This window comes from Castor canadensis, chromosome 1, assembly GCF_047511655.1.
Source record: "Castor canadensis chromosome 1, mCasCan1.hap1v2, whole genome shotgun sequence".
NCBI classification, from domain to species: Eukaryota; Metazoa; Chordata; class Mammalia; order Rodentia; family Castoridae; genus Castor; species Castor canadensis.
The window spans coordinates 92188883-92207010 of record NC_133386.1 but is presented as its reverse complement, the minus strand read 5'-3'; the positions used below and the strand labels follow the sequence as shown (position 1 = coordinate 92207010).

At 42.0% G+C, this 18128-nt stretch overlaps 2 protein-coding genes, 1 long non-coding RNA gene and 1 pseudogene across 9 annotated transcripts in view; 1 reads left to right on the top strand and 3 right to left on the bottom strand.

The window, feature by feature from the left end:
- Window positions 1-18128, bottom strand: part of LOC109686444 (2-oxoisovalerate dehydrogenase subunit beta, mitochondrial-like) — a 140033-nt gene that overhangs the window by 58294 nt on the left and 63611 nt on the right. The gene's annotated exons all lie outside the window — the stretch shown is intronic.
- LOC141424916 (uncharacterized) overlaps window positions 8251-18128 on the top strand; it is a 43478-nt gene continuing 33600 nt past the window's right edge. For both annotated transcript variants that reach the window (XR_012449867.1, XR_012449866.1), the window contains exons 1-3: window positions 8251-8449; window positions 8700-8834; window positions 12794-12966. This is a non-coding gene — a long non-coding RNA (uncharacterized lncRNA). The remainder of the gene's footprint in view (window positions 8450-8699; window positions 8835-12793; window positions 12967-18128) is intronic.
- LOC109686440 (nuclear transcription factor Y subunit beta) lies at window positions 9892-11701 on the bottom strand. The gene has a single exon (XM_020163751.2). The coding sequence runs from the start codon at window positions 11563-11565 to the stop codon at window positions 10942-10944; it is 624 nt and encodes a 207-aa protein (XP_020019340.1). The 5' UTR covers window positions 11566-11701; the 3' UTR covers window positions 9892-10941.
- LOC141424911 (peroxiredoxin-1 pseudogene) lies at window positions 12966-17210 on the bottom strand (annotated as a pseudogene).

The window sequence follows — 18128 nt, the reverse complement described above, 5'->3', positions numbered from 1 at the left end:
GTCAGGTACAAGTTTAATATTTTCAAATTTGTGAAGGATCAAGTAAAAATGATAAAGCATTCTTCAAACATAAAATTCTTTCCTTTTCTTTCTTTTCTTTTTCTTTTTTCTTTTTTTCTTTTTTTTTGCAGTACTGGGGTTTGAACTCAGTGCTTACACCTTGAGCCACTCCACCAGCCCATTTTTTTTTTGTGGTGATTTTTTTCAAGATAGGATCTCACAAACTATTTCTCCAGGCTGGCTTCAAACTGCAAGCCTTCCAATCTCTGAGTCTGAGTAAACAGGATTATAGGTGAAGCCACTGGAACTGGAGGATAGGCTGCCAGAGGTCCCAAAAGGTGATAATTAGCCAGAGACACTTCTCCTTCCCAGGAAATTACCATTTGCACCTGAGGGATATTTCTGCCCTCCGGCAACATAAAAGGCTTTAAAAACCCAATTTCCAACCTGACCCACAGGACCAACAGTTTCCAGGTCCCCCTGCATGCCCCCATGCAGCCTTTCTCTTCCCTTACTACATACAAAATCTTTCCAACTCTACTGCTGGAGTCTTCCTCTGCTTTCCTTCTCACAGTGGACCCAAGAACCCTGAACACCTGAAAATTCCTGCGTGTCTTCTGTGCATGATATTTGGTGACCACTTGGGACACTTCTTCACCGGAGGTCTGCACAGGTTTCACCAAACGAGAGGGGACTGCCTAGGAAATGGTGATTGTCTGGCATTCTGATGCAGTCTGTCTTCGAGGAGAGCACCCCATCCCTCCCAGCCCCCATGGCTTAGTGGGGCAAACTCTCTCTCTTCTCCCTCTCTCTCTCTCTCTCTCTCTCTCTCTCTCTCTCTCTCTCGCATTAAGGAGGGTTTCTCCCTCAGGAACCTGAGGAAAAGCTCTGAAACTTCTACAGCTGTAAGGTAGGCAAACCGAGAAATCGGGGGCTGGCTGGGGGCTTATACCAGACTGACAATGCTACAGGGGCAGAGTTAAAACCTCAGTGCATGGAGGAGGCTTTTTTCCTCTCAACTCTCAGTTCCCTCCCTCCTTAAACTCTCTCCCTTTCAAGATCTGACCTGCTTAGGAAAATGTCTGAAAACAGCCAGTGGAAAGGAAATTTTTTCTTCAAGCTATAAGGATGCTCTGACCCGGGCAACTCCCCGGTGACACTTGAAAGCTGAAGATACAACTTCCTGACCCACCCAGAGGCTCCAAAGGTGGCTAAGTATCGCAACCCCTCCAGCCATGTCTGTGGCAAACAGACAATCAGATCTCTACACTTTCTTTACAGTTCCCATGCCAGAGAGAGCAGGTCACCCCTCGCTTCCAGTGCTCCAGTACTGCCTCTGCCAGGATTGACCTAGATAGCAGTGATGACCAATAATACCTGATGGTTGAGCCTGGAAACTCTCCTTCACCCAATCCTCAGCTTCTTCTCCTTCTTTCCTTTTAGATCAGGATGAGTGGCCTCCCTGCTTTGTCCTAGACACCAGAATGATGGCATTTGTAGCCCTCAACACAGAGAAATTAAAGCAGGTACTTTGGGGCAACAGAGGTCAATAGAAGAGGGGGACCAGGAACTAGAGAAAAGGTTAGTTCAAGAAGAATTAACTTAGAAGGTAACACACATGCACAGGAAATCAATGCAAGTCAACTCCCTGTATAGCTATCCGTATCTCAACTAGCAAAACCCTTTGTTCTTTCCTATTATTGCTTATACTCTCTCTTCAACAAAATTAGAGATAAGGGCAAAATAGTTTCTGCCAGGTAGCTAGGGGGTAGGGAGGGAAAGGGAGGGAGTGGGGGGGTTAAGGGAGGGGTGGAGGAAGGGGGGAGAAATAACCCAAACATTGTATGCACATATGAATAAAATAAAAATAATAATAATAAATAAAATAAAATAAAAAAGAAAGTGCTACTCTCTAACTTGGGCTTATCTGGCTAAGCAGGTTCCATACTCTGCCCTCAGGGGGAAAAAAAAAACAGTTAAAGGATAGAGACCTCAAAGGTTGTCTCCATATTTGTCCCTTACTGCAGCAAAAAACAAAACAAAACAATGACTTCAGATGTTCCCTCTCTTTTCATAAAAAATACATATGTCTCATAGGATATATAGGGGGACAAAGTCTACCTCTTCAGAAGTCCCAGACCATGCCTCTGCAGGGGTCCTCCCTCTGGCCATGTAAGCCCTCTTGGTTACTTTTATAGAGTTGTTTTTAAATTACAAGCCTTCAGCTAGTAGAAGAGAACCATGTACCTGGGTCACAAGGCAAACAGGCAAGTCAAAATGAGTAGATAAAAAATTGATCAGGGGGCACTCTGGTGGAGTGGCTGCAGCTGGACATACCTAAATATCTTCCCCAAGACCTTAGCCACAGGTGGCAGGGGTGGGAGAGCATGGGAGAGAAGGATGCCCTCTCCTACATAGAGTATCTCTTCACCTGGGAACAGCTAGGTAAAAGGAGAAAACCTCTGTTAATGTGATCAATTTTCCCTTACTTCCCTTTTTAGATGGGGAATCAAGCTTCAAAGTTCCTGGAAGGATCTCCACTTGCCTGCATACTAAAACACTGGAAACACCTTGATCCAGAAAGTCTTCAACTAAAGCAACTCACGTTTTTCTGCACCCAGGCCTTGCCACAATATTCTCTGGGAGATGGGGAAAAATGGCCAGAAGAAGGAAGCATTAATTATAATACCATTCTTCAATTAGATATGTTCTGTAAAAAAGAGGGAAAGTGGACTGAAGTCCCATATATTCAACTTTTCTTTTACCTGAGAGACCACCCAAAATGGCTGAGCAAATGCAGGCTGGACACTCAGACCATGGTGACCCTTTACAAAAAGCCCCCAAAATCTCTTGGGGAACCAGAACCAAAAAAAAAAAAAAACCATCTAATGCCCAAGGGTCCCCAGTGATGTCTTTGACATTCTTCTCTGGAGAAACAGCCAGTACTAGATCAGGCAGCTACAGCTGGGGATGATTATCACTTAGATAAATGTAGCCCTATAGCCCTATCTCAGACTGGGCCCTAACAGGAGGAGGAGGGGAGGGAGAAGAAAGACAAAGATACCTAAAAGGGAACCCGGTTCCCAATTCTACAGGAGATCAGGCAGTGCCTAGGTATGATCTTAAGTGGGACCCTGAAAATGATAAGAATGAATGGAGCCGTAACTATTTCATCCACTGCATTCTTGAGGATTTAAGGAGAGCCAAAGTAAAACCCCTTAATTACTCCCAAGTAACAGCTGTGCAGCAAGGACCTGTAGAAACCCCGCAGCATTCCTACAGAGACTTAAGGATGCTTTATAAGAACATACCAACATTGTACCAGAGTCACAGGAAGATGAAATTGTCCTAAAAGATAAATTTCTAACACAGTCAGCTCCAGATAGCCATAGAAAGCTTCAACTGGAGCCAGCATTTCAGCTATTCCTTTCTCTCCTGACCCAGGTCCTCCAAAAAAATTACTGTTTGAGGCATATCAAGCCAGCTCCTAGAGCATTATTTCACTCAGCCTCTAGCCTGCTCATGGGGAGATTTCCACTTCTGTCATTCCTTTTTAATCTTCTCAGAAAGCCCTACTCCTCTGCCAGGGCAAGACCTTCTAAGTTGGAAGTATAGCTCCTTTTATCCCCAGGAGAGTACTTATGCTTGCCCCTGATAGAGGAACAGGAGACCCCCCCACAGTATGGACAGATAGACATACCATGGGATGGGCACAAACAGTGGTCCCAGTGCTAATTCATCTCAAGGACCCCTCTTGGTTTCCCCATTAAAAACAGTATCCTTTAAGACCAGAAGTTAAGGAGAGGGACTAATTCCCATAATCAAGGGCTTAAAAAGACAGGGGCTGCTATTAGAATGTTCCAGCCCACATAATACTCCTATTCTTGGTGTCAGGAAGGGACCTAACAAATGGAGGCTAGTCCAAGATCTCTGCCTGATCACTGAAGCAGTAGTGCCTCTCCACCCTGTAGTTCAAAATTCCTATATGCTTTAGCCCAAATACCTCCAGGTACTGCTTAATACTCTGTCCTGGACTTATAGGACACCTTCTTTAGCATTCCCTTACATCCTAAAAGTCAACCTATCTTTGCCTTTGAGGACCCCACAGGAAAGTCTGGACAGGTCACCTGGACTGTCCTCCCCCTAGAGATTCAGAGACAGCCCCCACCTCTTTGGGTTGGCTCTAACCCAAGACTTGGCAGAGAGGCAATATCCACAAGCTACAATATGTAGATGACCTCCTCCTCTGTGAACCGACTGAGCCTGTCACTTTACGAGCCACTGAATCCTTACTAAACTTCCTAGCAGATAGAGGATATATAATCTCTAAAGAAAAAGCCCAATTATGTTAGTGTAGGGTTACATATTTAGGTCTTTATATTAAATCCCTAAGGAAACACAAAAGGATCCCCAGCCCTTTATTAAATGGGATGACAAATCAGAAAATACATTCCACCAGTTAAAAAAGGCCTTTATGACAGCCCGGTTCAGGACAAGTTTCAATTATATGTCTATGAAAAGGGAAGACTGGCCCAGGGTTGGTGACTCAGCCCCGGGACATCACTCCCCAGCCAGTGGGCTACTTAAGCAAACAATTAGATTGATACCCAAAGGATGGCCAGTATGTCTTCCAGCAGTTGCTAAGATAGCCTTCTACTGCCTAAAGATGAAAAACTGGTGCTATGCTGGCTCCTGCCACTTTATACTGCACATGACCTAGTGAGAATTTTAAACTCAAAAGGGAAGTTACTCTAATAGTTTTCAGCATAGATTGCAGCTGTAGCTGGAATCAGCTATGAGGTGCTGCCAATCATGTAACTGTAAAAAACCTAACCAAAGTAGTAGAGAGCACCTCAGACCAGGTAGGCCTTGACATTAAAGACATATGAAGATCTTTGTTGTCTCTTGCCTGGTCCTAGATTTTGTTTTGGCTAAGCAAGACCAATGTGCCATCATCAATACTTCCTGTTGCACATAAATGAACACTTCAGGCATCCTAGAGAAACATGCAGACTACATTCTCCAACAGGCTAAGTGGCTCCAAGAACAGTCTCTCAAAACTCAGGATTCTACATAGGTATGGAACCAAATACAATCCTGGCTCCCCTCCAGGACTTGGTTCTTACACGTTCTGGGGCCTATAGCTGCATTATTCTCTTGCTTGTGTTTGGACTTTGCATTTTAAACTTACTTGTCAAGTTTGTTTCCTCTCGCCTAGAATCCATCAAACTACAGATGCTCCTGATGAAGATGAAAATGACCTACTATCTCGGTCCCCTTGACAACCCTTCTCATGGTCAGCCCTGATGCTGCGGGCCACTTCATCACCTCCTATCAGCAGGAAGCAGTTACTGAATAGACTTATCTCTGTCCCTAAGAGCAGTTAGGGTGATCACTGAGAGGGGGGAATTAAAGGACGGACTGCAGGAGGTCCCAAAGGTGGTAATTGGCCAAGGAGACACCTCTCCTTCCCAGGAAACTTCTGTTTGCACCTGAGACACATCTCTGTCCTCAGGCAATAAAAAAGGCTATAAAAGCCCAATTCCCAAGCTGACCCACAGGATCACCAGTTTCCGAGTCCCCCTACACGCCCCCATGCAGCCTTTCTCTTCTCTACAAATAAAATGTTTCCGACCCTCTGCTGCTTTCATTCTCAGAGTGGAGCCAAGAATCCTGAAATTCCTGCCTGTCTTCTGTGCATCAGAACCTGGAGCTCAAACAGAAATTTCTTGAATGTAATATAAATGTAGCACTATGTGTCCAGGAAGGAGGTTAGGACTAAAATCCAAGGGACCTTGGAGTCTAGTCTCTACCACTGTGTGTGAACTTGTGCAACTGACTAAGCCTCTTTGGCCCTCAATGGCTGCATAAAAATGACACTATGCTAAGTGGGAACCTTGGGTCTTTTTACAGCTGTAAAATTTTATGGCTCGGACATTTTCTCAGCCTTTCTCTTTGGAAAAAGAAAACAATATACTTAGGCACAAATAAGGTACAGCTGATTTCCTACTGGCATGTTCCAGAAACACACACCCCCCCTAAATATGTTTGTTTTGGAGACAGGGTCTCACTATGCAGCCTAGGCTGGCTTGGAACTCATGATCCTCTTGTCTCAAGCCTCATAAATGCTGGGATTACATGCCTGGCTTCTTTTCATTCAACTTTATCAAAGTACAATGAAAGTGATTAATGTCTAATCCAATCAAGATCGATATGTAAAACTGTCATATCATCCCCCAAAGTACCTCAGTGCTTTTTCATAGATTCCCTCCTGCCCACAGATTCCAGGCAATCACTGATTTGCACTATGTTATTACATATTAGTTTTACTTGTCCTAAAACTCCAAATCGAGGAGATCACATACTAAAATGGTGACTTCTTTTGCTCGGCATGTTTCTGAGGTTTATTCATGTTGTTATGTGGATCAGTATTTTGTCCCTTTCTATTACTGAGTAGTATTGCATTCTATGGATACACAATTTGTTTATCCATTCACCAACTAAGTTGTTTCCAGTTTTTGACTGTTGTGAATAAAACTGCTACAAACACTGTGTGGTTCGTGGTATTGTATGTTTACCTTGAAAACGATTACCCAACAGTTTTCCAGAGTGGTTGTCCTATTTTACATAGTTACTAGCAAAGTTGTTATTTCACCTCTTTGTCAGTACTGATTTATTTTAGCCATTCTAGGAGTATATAAATGGCCCTCTGTGGTTTCAATATGCATTTTCTGACATTTGAGCTAACTTTTGATCACATATGTATTCCAATTGCAACTGAGTACAGTAGTCTCTATTAAGGCATTTGGATTATTTTACAAAGTAAGATTATATCAGTGTCCGTCTGTCCCTCGTCCTCCCCTCTCCCATGGTAATAGGCTTTGAAACCAGGGTCTCACCCTTGCTAGGCAGGCACTCTAGCACTTCAGTCACTGGGCCACCTAATTTTAACAGCATAAGCCACATCAGCTTATGGAACTAAGATTTCTGGATAAAATGTCTCTTTGGTCTCATATTTCTCTTCAGCCTTGACTAAAATAAGCTCTCACAGGCCAGGTGGAAAAACAATGTTGTCACCTCTACTGCCACCGTCTGGTAATGTTAAAAACAAATACAAAGGGTGGACCACGGAAAACTTGTTCTTGGTCAACAGAAGTCCTATTTCCAGTTTAACTCTTTGTCACGCACGCCTTTGATACTGTGGAATGCATGCAATCAAACTTGCTCTTTAGGGTTTTTTTTAAATTACTTTTTAAGAAGCTACATTACAAAAGTATCAAATAGCAAATCCTGTAGTTTCTCTAGATTCTGGGATGATACTTTTTGAAGTTCTTCCCTTTCGATTTGTTAGAACTTTGGCCAATTACCATAGAGCTCCATAGATACCCTATCTTGAAGATAACTGAACTGTTTCCTAATAGAAATCGTACACGGAAGAACCCTGAAAAGTGCAATCTTTTGTGTCTTTCAGCACAATGGCAGATGTTCGCTGGGTTATGCAATGACTGCTCTGCACACCCACAAATGTTGACCCTATGCTTTTTCATCTGGCCTCCCGCCCGGGAGCCACCAGATCACATGCTTGCTGATGTGCAGCTGCGGAAACCTGGCGGTCGCAGGGAAGGGAGCCAGAGGCTCTGTCTGGCCTCGGCTCATTGATTTGCAGGTCCCTCCCAGGTGGTTCTTCCCTGGGTGGGCACTACCGCGGGCGGGCCCCGTGAGGCTGCACCTGCACCTGCACCTGCACCTGCCGGGGTTCCGCCCGAGGGCGTCCCTGCACCGGACAGGCCGGTCGGGCTGGTCCCTGAATGGGCTTCCCCTCCGCTGAGTCCCCTTGCGCCTGACAGCTCCTGCCGGCCCGCCAGGATGTCGGTACCCTGGATGGGACACACCTGCGCCGGTACCACCGCCCGTCCCGGGAGTGTCGCCGGCCCGCCGCCCCTCGATTGTCCCGCCGCTCACCGGCTTCGGCCTGGCGGGCGCCGTGCAGGAGCGGGGTGCTATCCGTGTTCTCGTCCTCATCATTCACAGCCGGACCCCAAGCCGTGGGCCTCATGATGCCTGCCACAGCTGAGGTGCTGGCGACTCTGCAAGGAGGAGCGCTCGGGCCCACAGCCCAGGCTCTGGGGCCGCGCTGGTCGGGAGGGGCGGGGGCCGCGGGCGTTGGCCCCGCCCCATCTGGCCCCGCCCCGCCCCTTCTTGTCACCGAGGCCCCGCCCAGAGCCGGCCTTGCCTACTCCGTCCCCCAACATCTTAGGTTCGGGCAGCTCCGGCCTAGGCCTGGGCGGGAAAAGCAAGGTTCCGGAATTCCGGCCTGGTGGGCGGGGCCATCGTGGCCGCGGGTGCTCTTGGGAACGTCCGGTTGGCGACCATTGTAAAGCGCGAAGCCGCGCTGGAGGATCTGGGTGACTCGAAGCCTGGGGTCTTGCACTGCCACTTGAGCCTCTAAGTAAGACTCGGGAAGTGGTGCGCGCTTGACACTCAGCTGTCAGTCGCCAAATTGATAGGAATATTAGCAGCCTTTGTGCCGTTTACCCCGTGACTGCTGGTCTTTCCTAAACTAGCTTTTGAGGTAGAAAAACTGCAGATGGAAAATAGAGTCCAGTGAAATAGCCGGTTCTCTAGTTGAAAAGAGCCCGATATAGGGGTGTCCTGTGGTTCAGCCTGTCTAATCCTCTGCTGTGTGCGTTTCCTTGCAGATCTAGTTCCCTCAGATTCTGCTATTTGCAGACTCTAAGAGGAGCTAGGAAACACGAACCAGTGGCCGTGGCAGGGCAGGCCTGGAGCTGTTGTTTGAGCAAGAAAGGCCATCTCTGTGGAGATAGATGGAAAAGGTAAGATGTGGTAGCTGCCATCCGGGAAGGTTGCAAGCAATGATTCAGTAAGCCAGGTAAGAGGATTGAAGCCCTATATTATGTGTCAGGCCCTGTCCTGGTTGCTATGCGAGTATGCAAGGTATATAAACGTGCCTTCTGCATTCAAGGAGCATAGAGGTAACCTGAGGAAATATTTCTTAATACTTTCCAAGGAAAAATAAAGTACTTCCCTGGCAGTTTTGAAAGGGGAAATATTTTTATTTATACATTGTAGAGAGCAAGTTTTATTTTATTTTTTTTCTATTTCTAAGACTTTATTTTAAGACAAGTCATGGATGTACACAAGATTCAGTGAATTGCTGTTTATAATTGTGAAAGATGTAAATAGTCAAAATGTCCAGTAGATGATTAAATAAATTATGATTCAGTCATATAACAGAATAAAAAAACCAATAAAAATGATGGAGAAGATTGTGCATGACCTGGGAACGATATTCACAATATATTGTTAAGTGAAAAACGCAGGTTATGAACAGTATGCACAATATGAGCCCATTTTTATAAAAATATACATATTTAGCAAAGTAAAAGGACAAATGATATTTATCAAAATACTAACATTGGTTATTTCAACACAGTAGGGTGATTATTGATTCTGCTTAACCACCCTGTCCCTTTTTTTTTTCTATGTGCATTTTCTGTAATAAAGATTTTTGAAAATGGGGGTAGGAGGAAAGGGGAGTAACCTCAGAAGAGCCCACGTCCACTCCCAAAACTCCTTCTGGTAAAGTAAATGTTTCTGCTCAGCCTGTCTCTGGAAGATCGCTTCTACCTTACACAGTTGAGTGTCCTTCAAATATGACATTCACTCAAACTTCCTTCTAGGCAAACTACACAATAGCCATTTCTGGTAGTAGATTAAAAAAAGGAAAGAAAAAAAAAAACTTCAGGTTAATTATCACCAAAAAGAATAGATGAGAAAATACAAATTCTCACTTTAAAAAAGGAACAATCCAAGTACATACTACTAAAATTATACAAAGTTACATTATCTAGGGTTTGTTTATTGCAAAGATCAAAACAGCATACTAGAAGGGGGCTTGTTTCCCAAGCTCACAGCACTCACTCTCTTCTCCAGTCTGTTCACTCACTCATGCAAGTCTGTACACACAATGATTCCAACGTTTCTTGGTTCCCACAGTATAACAGGAAACCAGACATTTCAGTTAAAAAAGCAAAATGAGGACATTTACCGTCAGGCTATAGAATACCTCTTCTGGAAGAGGGTGCTGCAGTACTTTAAGATGTGTTTTGAAAAAAATCAAATACCAAGCTACAGGAACACTTCAGGAGAGCTAGGACTACATTAAACCAAAATGAATTCCAACAATCATAGTAACAAACTAAAAAGAAAATCTAGTGTTAACAAAAGTATCAGTAACTAAAACTACGTTAACAGGCACAATGAACAGTGTAAACACTGTTAATGGGCACCGAGTTTTATAGGGCAACAATATTTGCTTCCGCATTCACACTTCATTATTCAATTACATTTTCTTAAAAAATGGTGCTGCTTAAGCTATGAATGTTTTGCCAAAAAAAGTAATTTCAATAAATATGGCAAATGCTAAAGATCCAGCTAGGTTATCATGCAAGAAATTATAGAGCCAAGACAAACTCAAATTTATAATAAAGGCAACTTGCATTCAAAATGAACTCTACCCTTATACTTTATTAAAAGGGCAAACATCATGAATTAATCAAGCTGCTTACTTGAATTACAAAAGTAACATGATTCAATATGAAAATAAGAAACTGTCTACAAATCTCTGACAGTAATAAATTGCAATATACAATGCATACAGGCATCATACAGAGCAACAAACTCTCGTACAAAACAAAAATATTTTAATACCTTTAAAATCCAAAATTTTCTTTAAAATCATTCATGAAAAAGATTCTCAAGTCAAAATTAACACCTCAATTAGTCAAGCATCAGGAAGCTACATTACAGCTACTTAGTGTACAAAGAGACATCTTCACCAGTCATTTCCTTCTAATGTCTCTGTTCCAAAATTGTACAGGCTCTTGCTTCTCTATACTCCTGTTCCATCATTTCTTCAGATCATGAAAACTGAATTTGTTGAACACCAGAAATCTGTTGGTAGGAAGTTGTGTAAACCATAACATTCTGTTGTTGACCATCTGCAGTTATTAAGCCAGCTGGTAATTGGTTAGTGAATGCCTCCTCCGTGAGCTCTTCACTTAGTCCGTCCGTAGCTGTGACTGCTCCGCCAATCCCCTTCTCTCCTTTCATAGCTTCTCTAAATTTCTGAAGGTACAGTTTCAGAGGTTCCACATAACTGTCGAAGCCTAAAGTGGACATGGCAAAGAGAATGTCCTCCCCATTGATTGTCTTCCGCTTCTCTTGATGGCATCTCTCACTTGCTTCAGATGTTATAAAGCTTATGAACTCACTTACACATTCTTGAACACACTCTTTGGCATCTTTTGCAATCTTTCCTGTTTGAGGGATGGCATTTTTCATTATCCTAGCCACATTTGCAATTGGAAGGTATATATCTTGTTCTCTGAAGCTTTCTTTTGAACCATTTGTATCTTCATGATCATTCATGCTGTCCTCAGTATCGTCGTGAGGCTGTATGACATAGTGGCTCCCTCCAATGTAGTCTGCAGAAATCCCTAATTGAGAAGCATCTGTTGTGGAACTGTCACCATCCATTGTCATGAAATACTGTCAGAATTGTGTTGTCAGTGGTGTTCAAGAACAGCTGTCTAAAAAGGTGTCCAATTTTTGCCCAATTTCAACCTCCAATGCAGCCCTGGTTGGCTCCCGTCTCCAATCGGCTGTTTGGTTGGACAGAAAATGGCTCGAGAGCAAGTTTTAAATGAATAAAGTATTTCCCATAGAAGAGTGGTGATGTTTTTAGAAAGGAATTTTAAAGCATGGTTGCTAACTCTAATGCCCATGCCTCTCTACCTTCTAACTGAACAAAAATTAGTCTTTCTATTACCTGCTGTTCCTATAACTTCAGATGTTCTTCCCTATGTATGAACACCCACAATCTCTTTAAAAAAAAGGAGGGCTATCCAACTCATGCCTCTACTAATAGCCTTCAAAAATCACATCTGACATAGGACAGGAATGGGTGGAATTATTTCTTGCTCCCAAATCTATAAAATCCTGTCACTTCAGATACTTAATGCTTTAGATATTCTAGCCTAATCCCTTGATGTATAAAACAAATTGACTCTTAAGGTTGTCTTCAAATATGCTTTAAATATGCTCACTGCTGCCCAAAGGGAAACCTGTGCTAAACTTCGGGAAGAGTGCTGTTTTATGGCTAATAGATCAGGACAAATTCAAACTAAGATTCATATGTTATAAACCACCAAGCTTCTCAACTTAGAGAAAGAGCTATCCAAAGATGGTTTCATGGGAAAATACCTGGTCATGGTTGTCCTGGTTTCTTCCCTTCTTGGGATCTCTCTCTTTTTTTTTCTTGTGGCACTGGGGTTTGAACTCAGGACTTATAGATTCCTTACTTAGGCAGGTGCTGTACAGCTTGAGCCATTTCACCAACCCTCCTTCTTGGGACCACTAGTATCTGTTTTAGTTGTTTTTTGCTATTGGTCCTTGCTTTATTAATGTTCTTACCAGATTTGTCTCTTTCTGCCTCTTGGTCATAAAATTATAAATGGTGTGACAACATGTGTTCCATCCCCTACCACCTGACCCTTCAGTGCTTCTTCTCCCCACAATGAGACTTCCATTCAACTTTATTCCAGTATTCAGTTAGATCCTGCCATGTCCCCATGGACTGCTCCATAATCCTTTGCCAGAACAACAAATACATAGTTAGGGACATCTCTATGACCCTACCCAGCTCAAAGCAGTTTCAAGAAGAAGAGAACTTCACCCCATTAAAACCAGGATTGTCTTTTTGTTCTGTCAGGAAAGAATATGGAGGAGGCCCCCATTTTGAGGAAACATGGCAGACAAAGGCATACTAAGGAAGAGATGGAATGTAGCACGTGGATCCAGGGCCCTGGGAGAAACCAGATGGAACAGAAATGTTCCCGTGTGTGAGAAATTTAAACCCCGATCCCAGGAAGAGACAACCTACTGGTAAGGTCCACAAAAAGGGAGACAGCCAATCAAAAGAAGTCTAACCTGAGGTATAAAACTTAATCTAAACCCTGTTTTAGCACAGTGTGGCCCTTTGCATAACTGCCTGTCATTCTATCCCCTTTCTGTTCTTTCTCCTAAAAATCTTTGTTTTCTCCTAAAAAGAAAAGTTTCTCCTATAATTAACATCTTGCAATGGTGCATTGGTGTTTACACTTGTTATAACTGATGAATTAATATTAACTACAATTGCAATTTATATTAGGGTTCAGCCTTTGTGTTATATAGTTTTCTGAGTTTTGCCAAATTCTTAAGTCATGTGTCTACCATTGCAGTATCACACAAAACAGTTTTTGTGCTTCACAATCCCTCACGCTCCATTATTTACTCTTTTCCTCAACCCCTGGCAAGCATTGATCTTACTGTCTTAATAGTTTTGCCTTTTCCAGAATGTCATGTAATTGGAATCATACATCATTATGTAGCCTTTCTATATTGATTTCTTTTCCTTAGATATAGCATTTAAAGTTCCTTCTCATTTTTTTCCTTGATAACTTATTTTATTGCTGAGTGCAGACTCATTGTATGGATGTACCACAGTTTTATCAGTTTACCTATTGAAAGTCATCTTGGTTGCTTCCAGTTTGGGTAATTATCAGTAAAGCTGGTATAAACACTTATGTGTAGATTTTTGTGTGGACATAAGTTTCAGTTTATGTAGGTAAATACCTCAGAGTGCTATTGCTAGATTGTGTTGTAAGAGACTGCTTGACTGGTCATGGTGGCACATGCTAGTAATCAATAAGGCGAAGGGGATGAGGCAGGAGGATCACGAGTTTAAGGCCAGCCTGGGCTAACTTTAATGGCAGGCACTGGTGGCTCATGCCTGTAATCCTAGCTACTCAGGAGGCAGAGATTAAGAGGATTACAGTTCAAAGCCAGCCAGGGCAAATAACTCTTGAGACCCTATCTTGAAAAAACTGCTTACAAAAAAGGCCTGGTTGGAGTGTCTCAAGTTGTAGACCCTGAGCTCAAGCCCCAGTATTGCAAGAGAGAGAGAGAGAGAGAGAGAGACACTGAGAGACTAAGACTGAGAGACTGAGACTGCTTGATCTTGTAAGATGCTGGGAAACCATCTTCCAAAGTGACTGTGCCATTTTTACATCCTCACTAGCAGAATGAGAGTTTTTGTAGCTCCACATCCTCACCAGCATTTGCTGTTGTCAGCATTTTGGAGTTTGAACCATTCTAACCAAATACATCTCAATGTTTTAAAATTTGTAATTCCCTAGTGACTTATGATAGTGAACATTTCTAATTATCCTTTAATCTATGAAAGTTATACTTTTCTTGTTTTGTCACAACACTTCCTTGGTAAAGAAATCAGGCTAATGCCAGTGTAGTGGTATACATATGTATACCACTTGGAAAGTATGTATACATACTTGGAAAACTGAGGCAGGAGGATTGAAAGCCTGGGCTACCTAGTGAGAATCTGGCTGAAAAACAAGATAAAACAAACAAATAAACAAAAGAAATCATTTCTTTGTATGATTTTCTGCATTGGGGCAGGCTCATGCTATTTTGACAGAGATTAAGTTTTGTCATTTCCATGCTCTAAGATGCACAAGAAAGATCTCATTGGGTGGAAAATCTTTAGATTCTATGGTATTTTGCATGGTAACAGTTAAGTTTGATATTTAAAAATGTCTTGCCTCATAAGGATAGAGACACAATGTTTTTTAGACTCCTTTACACATCTTAGATGATAACACCCTTTTTGTATGAGTTTGCTGGTTCTATGTCAAATGATTGGTTTATGGCCAATGCAGAGTTAAAGCTCTTTAAGGTTTATTCAGTGGTGCTTATTTCTAGGACATTTAGGTGTACATCAAAAACATTTGATCCCAGTACCACCAAAAAAATTTTGAAAATAAAACGTTATAAAAAAGCTTTATGCAAATTATATATTTCAGAGAAACAATTTTCTATCTCTCTTTAGGAATCAGGAGAATTCAAGGAAATTAATTTAAGGTAGATTCAAGGGGGTTCTATCAGAGTGTTTTACTTTTTTTTTTTTGGTGGTACTTGGATTTGAACTCAGGGCTTCACACTTGAGGTGTTCTACCACTGGAGCCATTCCTTTTTTGTGTTGGGTATTTTTGATTTAGGGTCTCAAGATCTATTTGCCTGGGCTGGCTTTGAATCATCGTCCTCCTGATTTCTGCCTTGCTCACTGTGTCTCAAGATCTATTTGCCTGGGCTGGCTTTGAATCATGATCCTCCTGATTTCTGCCTCACTCACTGTGTCTTGGTCATTATGCTCCTGTCCTTCAGGTGCATTTTTTCTTGACAAGTAATTTCTTTTTGAAGAAAGGATCTACTAGTGCATGGCTCATTACTCTTTTTAATTTCTGTGTCTTAGGGCCAGCGGGAAGAATTGTAGTATTGTTGAAAATCATTAATTGATGTACATAATACATTGAACACTGGGTGAAGAAGCGTTGACTACAGACATGGCAGTATATGCCTGTGCTCCCAGCACTATAAGAGGCTGAGGAAAGAGGGTTGGGAGTTTGAGGTCAGCCTGGGCTACATAGCAAGACACCTGTCTCAAAACTAGACAAAACAAACAAAGAAAAAATCCAAAGAACAAAACAGTAATACCCCCAAAAAATTTGAAAAGAAAAAAAAGTATATACTTTGTTTAGAAGCAACACATTACTTAAAAGAAATAAAAATTTGATTTAGTGAAGACTATAAGCTGTAGTGCGCATTGGTACTACTAAACTTTCCATGTCACATCTATTTTGGGGGATTGACAAATTTTTATCAAGATGTCTGGTGTTTCTATAGAAACTGTCCTTTAGTCTGACAAGCCTACCTGTGCTGCTCAGATTCATTCCTGTTCATAAAAGGTCCCAAATTCTTTGCCCCATTGCAACTAATGGAAATAGTTCATTCTGCTGTCTCCTGTCCAAGTTTAAATTAGTGTTCCATTTATGTATGTTAATTTATTTACAATTTGGACTCTGTGCAAGTTTGAAAGCTATATAAAAGTAATATCAAAGCCTCTCCAGAAATATTCTTGGGAATTCAGTGCTACCTAAGATAACTCCAAATTTCTACAATCGGATCCTTATTTTGTAATGAATAGACTCACTGGGGATTAGGTTGGGCTATTTTTCCAAGGTCTCAGTTCAAGTCTAATAGACACTAGAAAAGATCAATGGCCTATGTGCCATTATGGGTACATCATATACCTCAGATGGCCTGCCTCACAGTATAGCTCAGCCATTCCCACCAGTGCAAGAAGAGCTGAACTTCCCAGTCACTATAGGAAAGGCATGTTTTGAGCCACACCACATCTTGTGTTTAAGCATAAAAAAAATACAAAAGAGATGTTGTTCTCATACATGCCCACTTCAGCCCACCACCAAAATGGCTCAGCAGTCACTGCTGATTGGAGAAATATTCTTTGCGCCTTTGGACATTAGACTCAATGGTGTTACTGCTAGGCTTCTTGCCAGCTGCACATTTCCCCATTTTGTCAGTAAACTGAAGGCCTGAACCAGTCTCAGAATCTCATCTATAGAGTGGCCAACAGGAAGTTTACAGTGATCTGCTAAGAGGCCCCTGAAAGAGGCACCTTCATCAGTCTTTAAGACCTCATAATCCTGAATAATGGTGTCCTTGGGATCTGATACCAAGGGAGTGTCCATGAATCCCAGTTCTCCTTGTTTTTGGTTGTGTTGGTCTATGGCAGATGACAAAAGTGAGAATCCACAGAAGCACCAATGACTCGGCAGTTGAGTTTTCAGAATTCTTCTGCTCTGTTGCTGAAAGCAGTGATGTCCATGGGGCACACAAAGGTGAAGTCCTTCTTCAAAGGAAGAAGAGCACAGTTTTCCCTTTGTGGTCAGATGGGCTGATGTCTTTGAACTGATCATTTGGCATAACAGCTGTGGTTTGGAAGTTGGGGACAGGGTGCCTTATTTTGTCATTTCCTGAAGACATCTTCCTATCAGTGGTTCTGACTTAGATGTCCCCAAGGCAGAAAGCACTACAACCAGGCAGGAAGAGGATGCTAATTTTGGCTATCTTAAGGAAACAAGACTGAAGTAGCCACCATTTCCTCAAATTTTAGGAATCTTTTAAACTTTCTGACAGGCTTTGGAAAGGTAGAGAAAGGGCAAATCTTTTAAGGGTCAGTATAAATTCAGTATATATAAAAATAAACAATTCCAAACAAAGCAACCTGGGTGTCCTAAAGGTAGATTTTTAGAAATGCATTAGGATTTTATTTCCTATAACAACCAATGGATCTATTGCTGTTAATGGTTTTTGCATACGGCTTTTTTTCTCTCTCCTTCTGTCTCTCTATATTTATTTATATATACATATATATTCCTCTTTTTAAGTTGTGTTTTAAACTATTCAGAACTAATCTTTTATTGTCTGTAAACTAGGATTCATACTTGGCTTCAGTTTGATAGCTACTACATTCATTCTGTGATTCTTGCAGGGTTTTCTTTTTTTTTTTTAATGAGATACCATCAAACATGTTTATTTTATTTTTTGCAGTACTGGGGTTTAACGTCAGGGCCTACACCTTGAATCACTCCACCAGCCCTTTTTTCGTGATGAGTTTTTTTGAGACAGAGTCTCATGAAGTATTTTCCCTGACTGTCTTCGAATCATGATCTTCCTGATTTCTGCCTCCTGAGTAGCCAGGATTACAGATATATGCCACTGGTGCCTGGCATTATTTTTTATTTTATTTTTTGGTGGTACTGGGGCTTGAACTCAGGGCCTCACGCTTGCCAGCCAGGCAATCTACCACTTGAGCCACTCCAACAGCCTTCTCCTAGGTTTTTTAAATCTCATTTAAACTTTCTGTTTCCCTCTTCCAGACAAGGACCTTGAGGCTTAGAGATGGTAAGCAATTTGCTTATGGATACAGATGGTAAATAGTAAAGGAAGGATCTTATTCTAGGAACAGTACTATCTTCCAAGTTTATAAGTTTGAATGTTTAAGTAACATACAAGTTACTACAATGCCAGGAGCAGTGTAGTGATCCATGAATGATCTCCTAGACCATGGAAGAGAGGCCCCCTTTATGTGTATTGTCCTGTCCCCACTCTTTTGCCCTTAAACATGT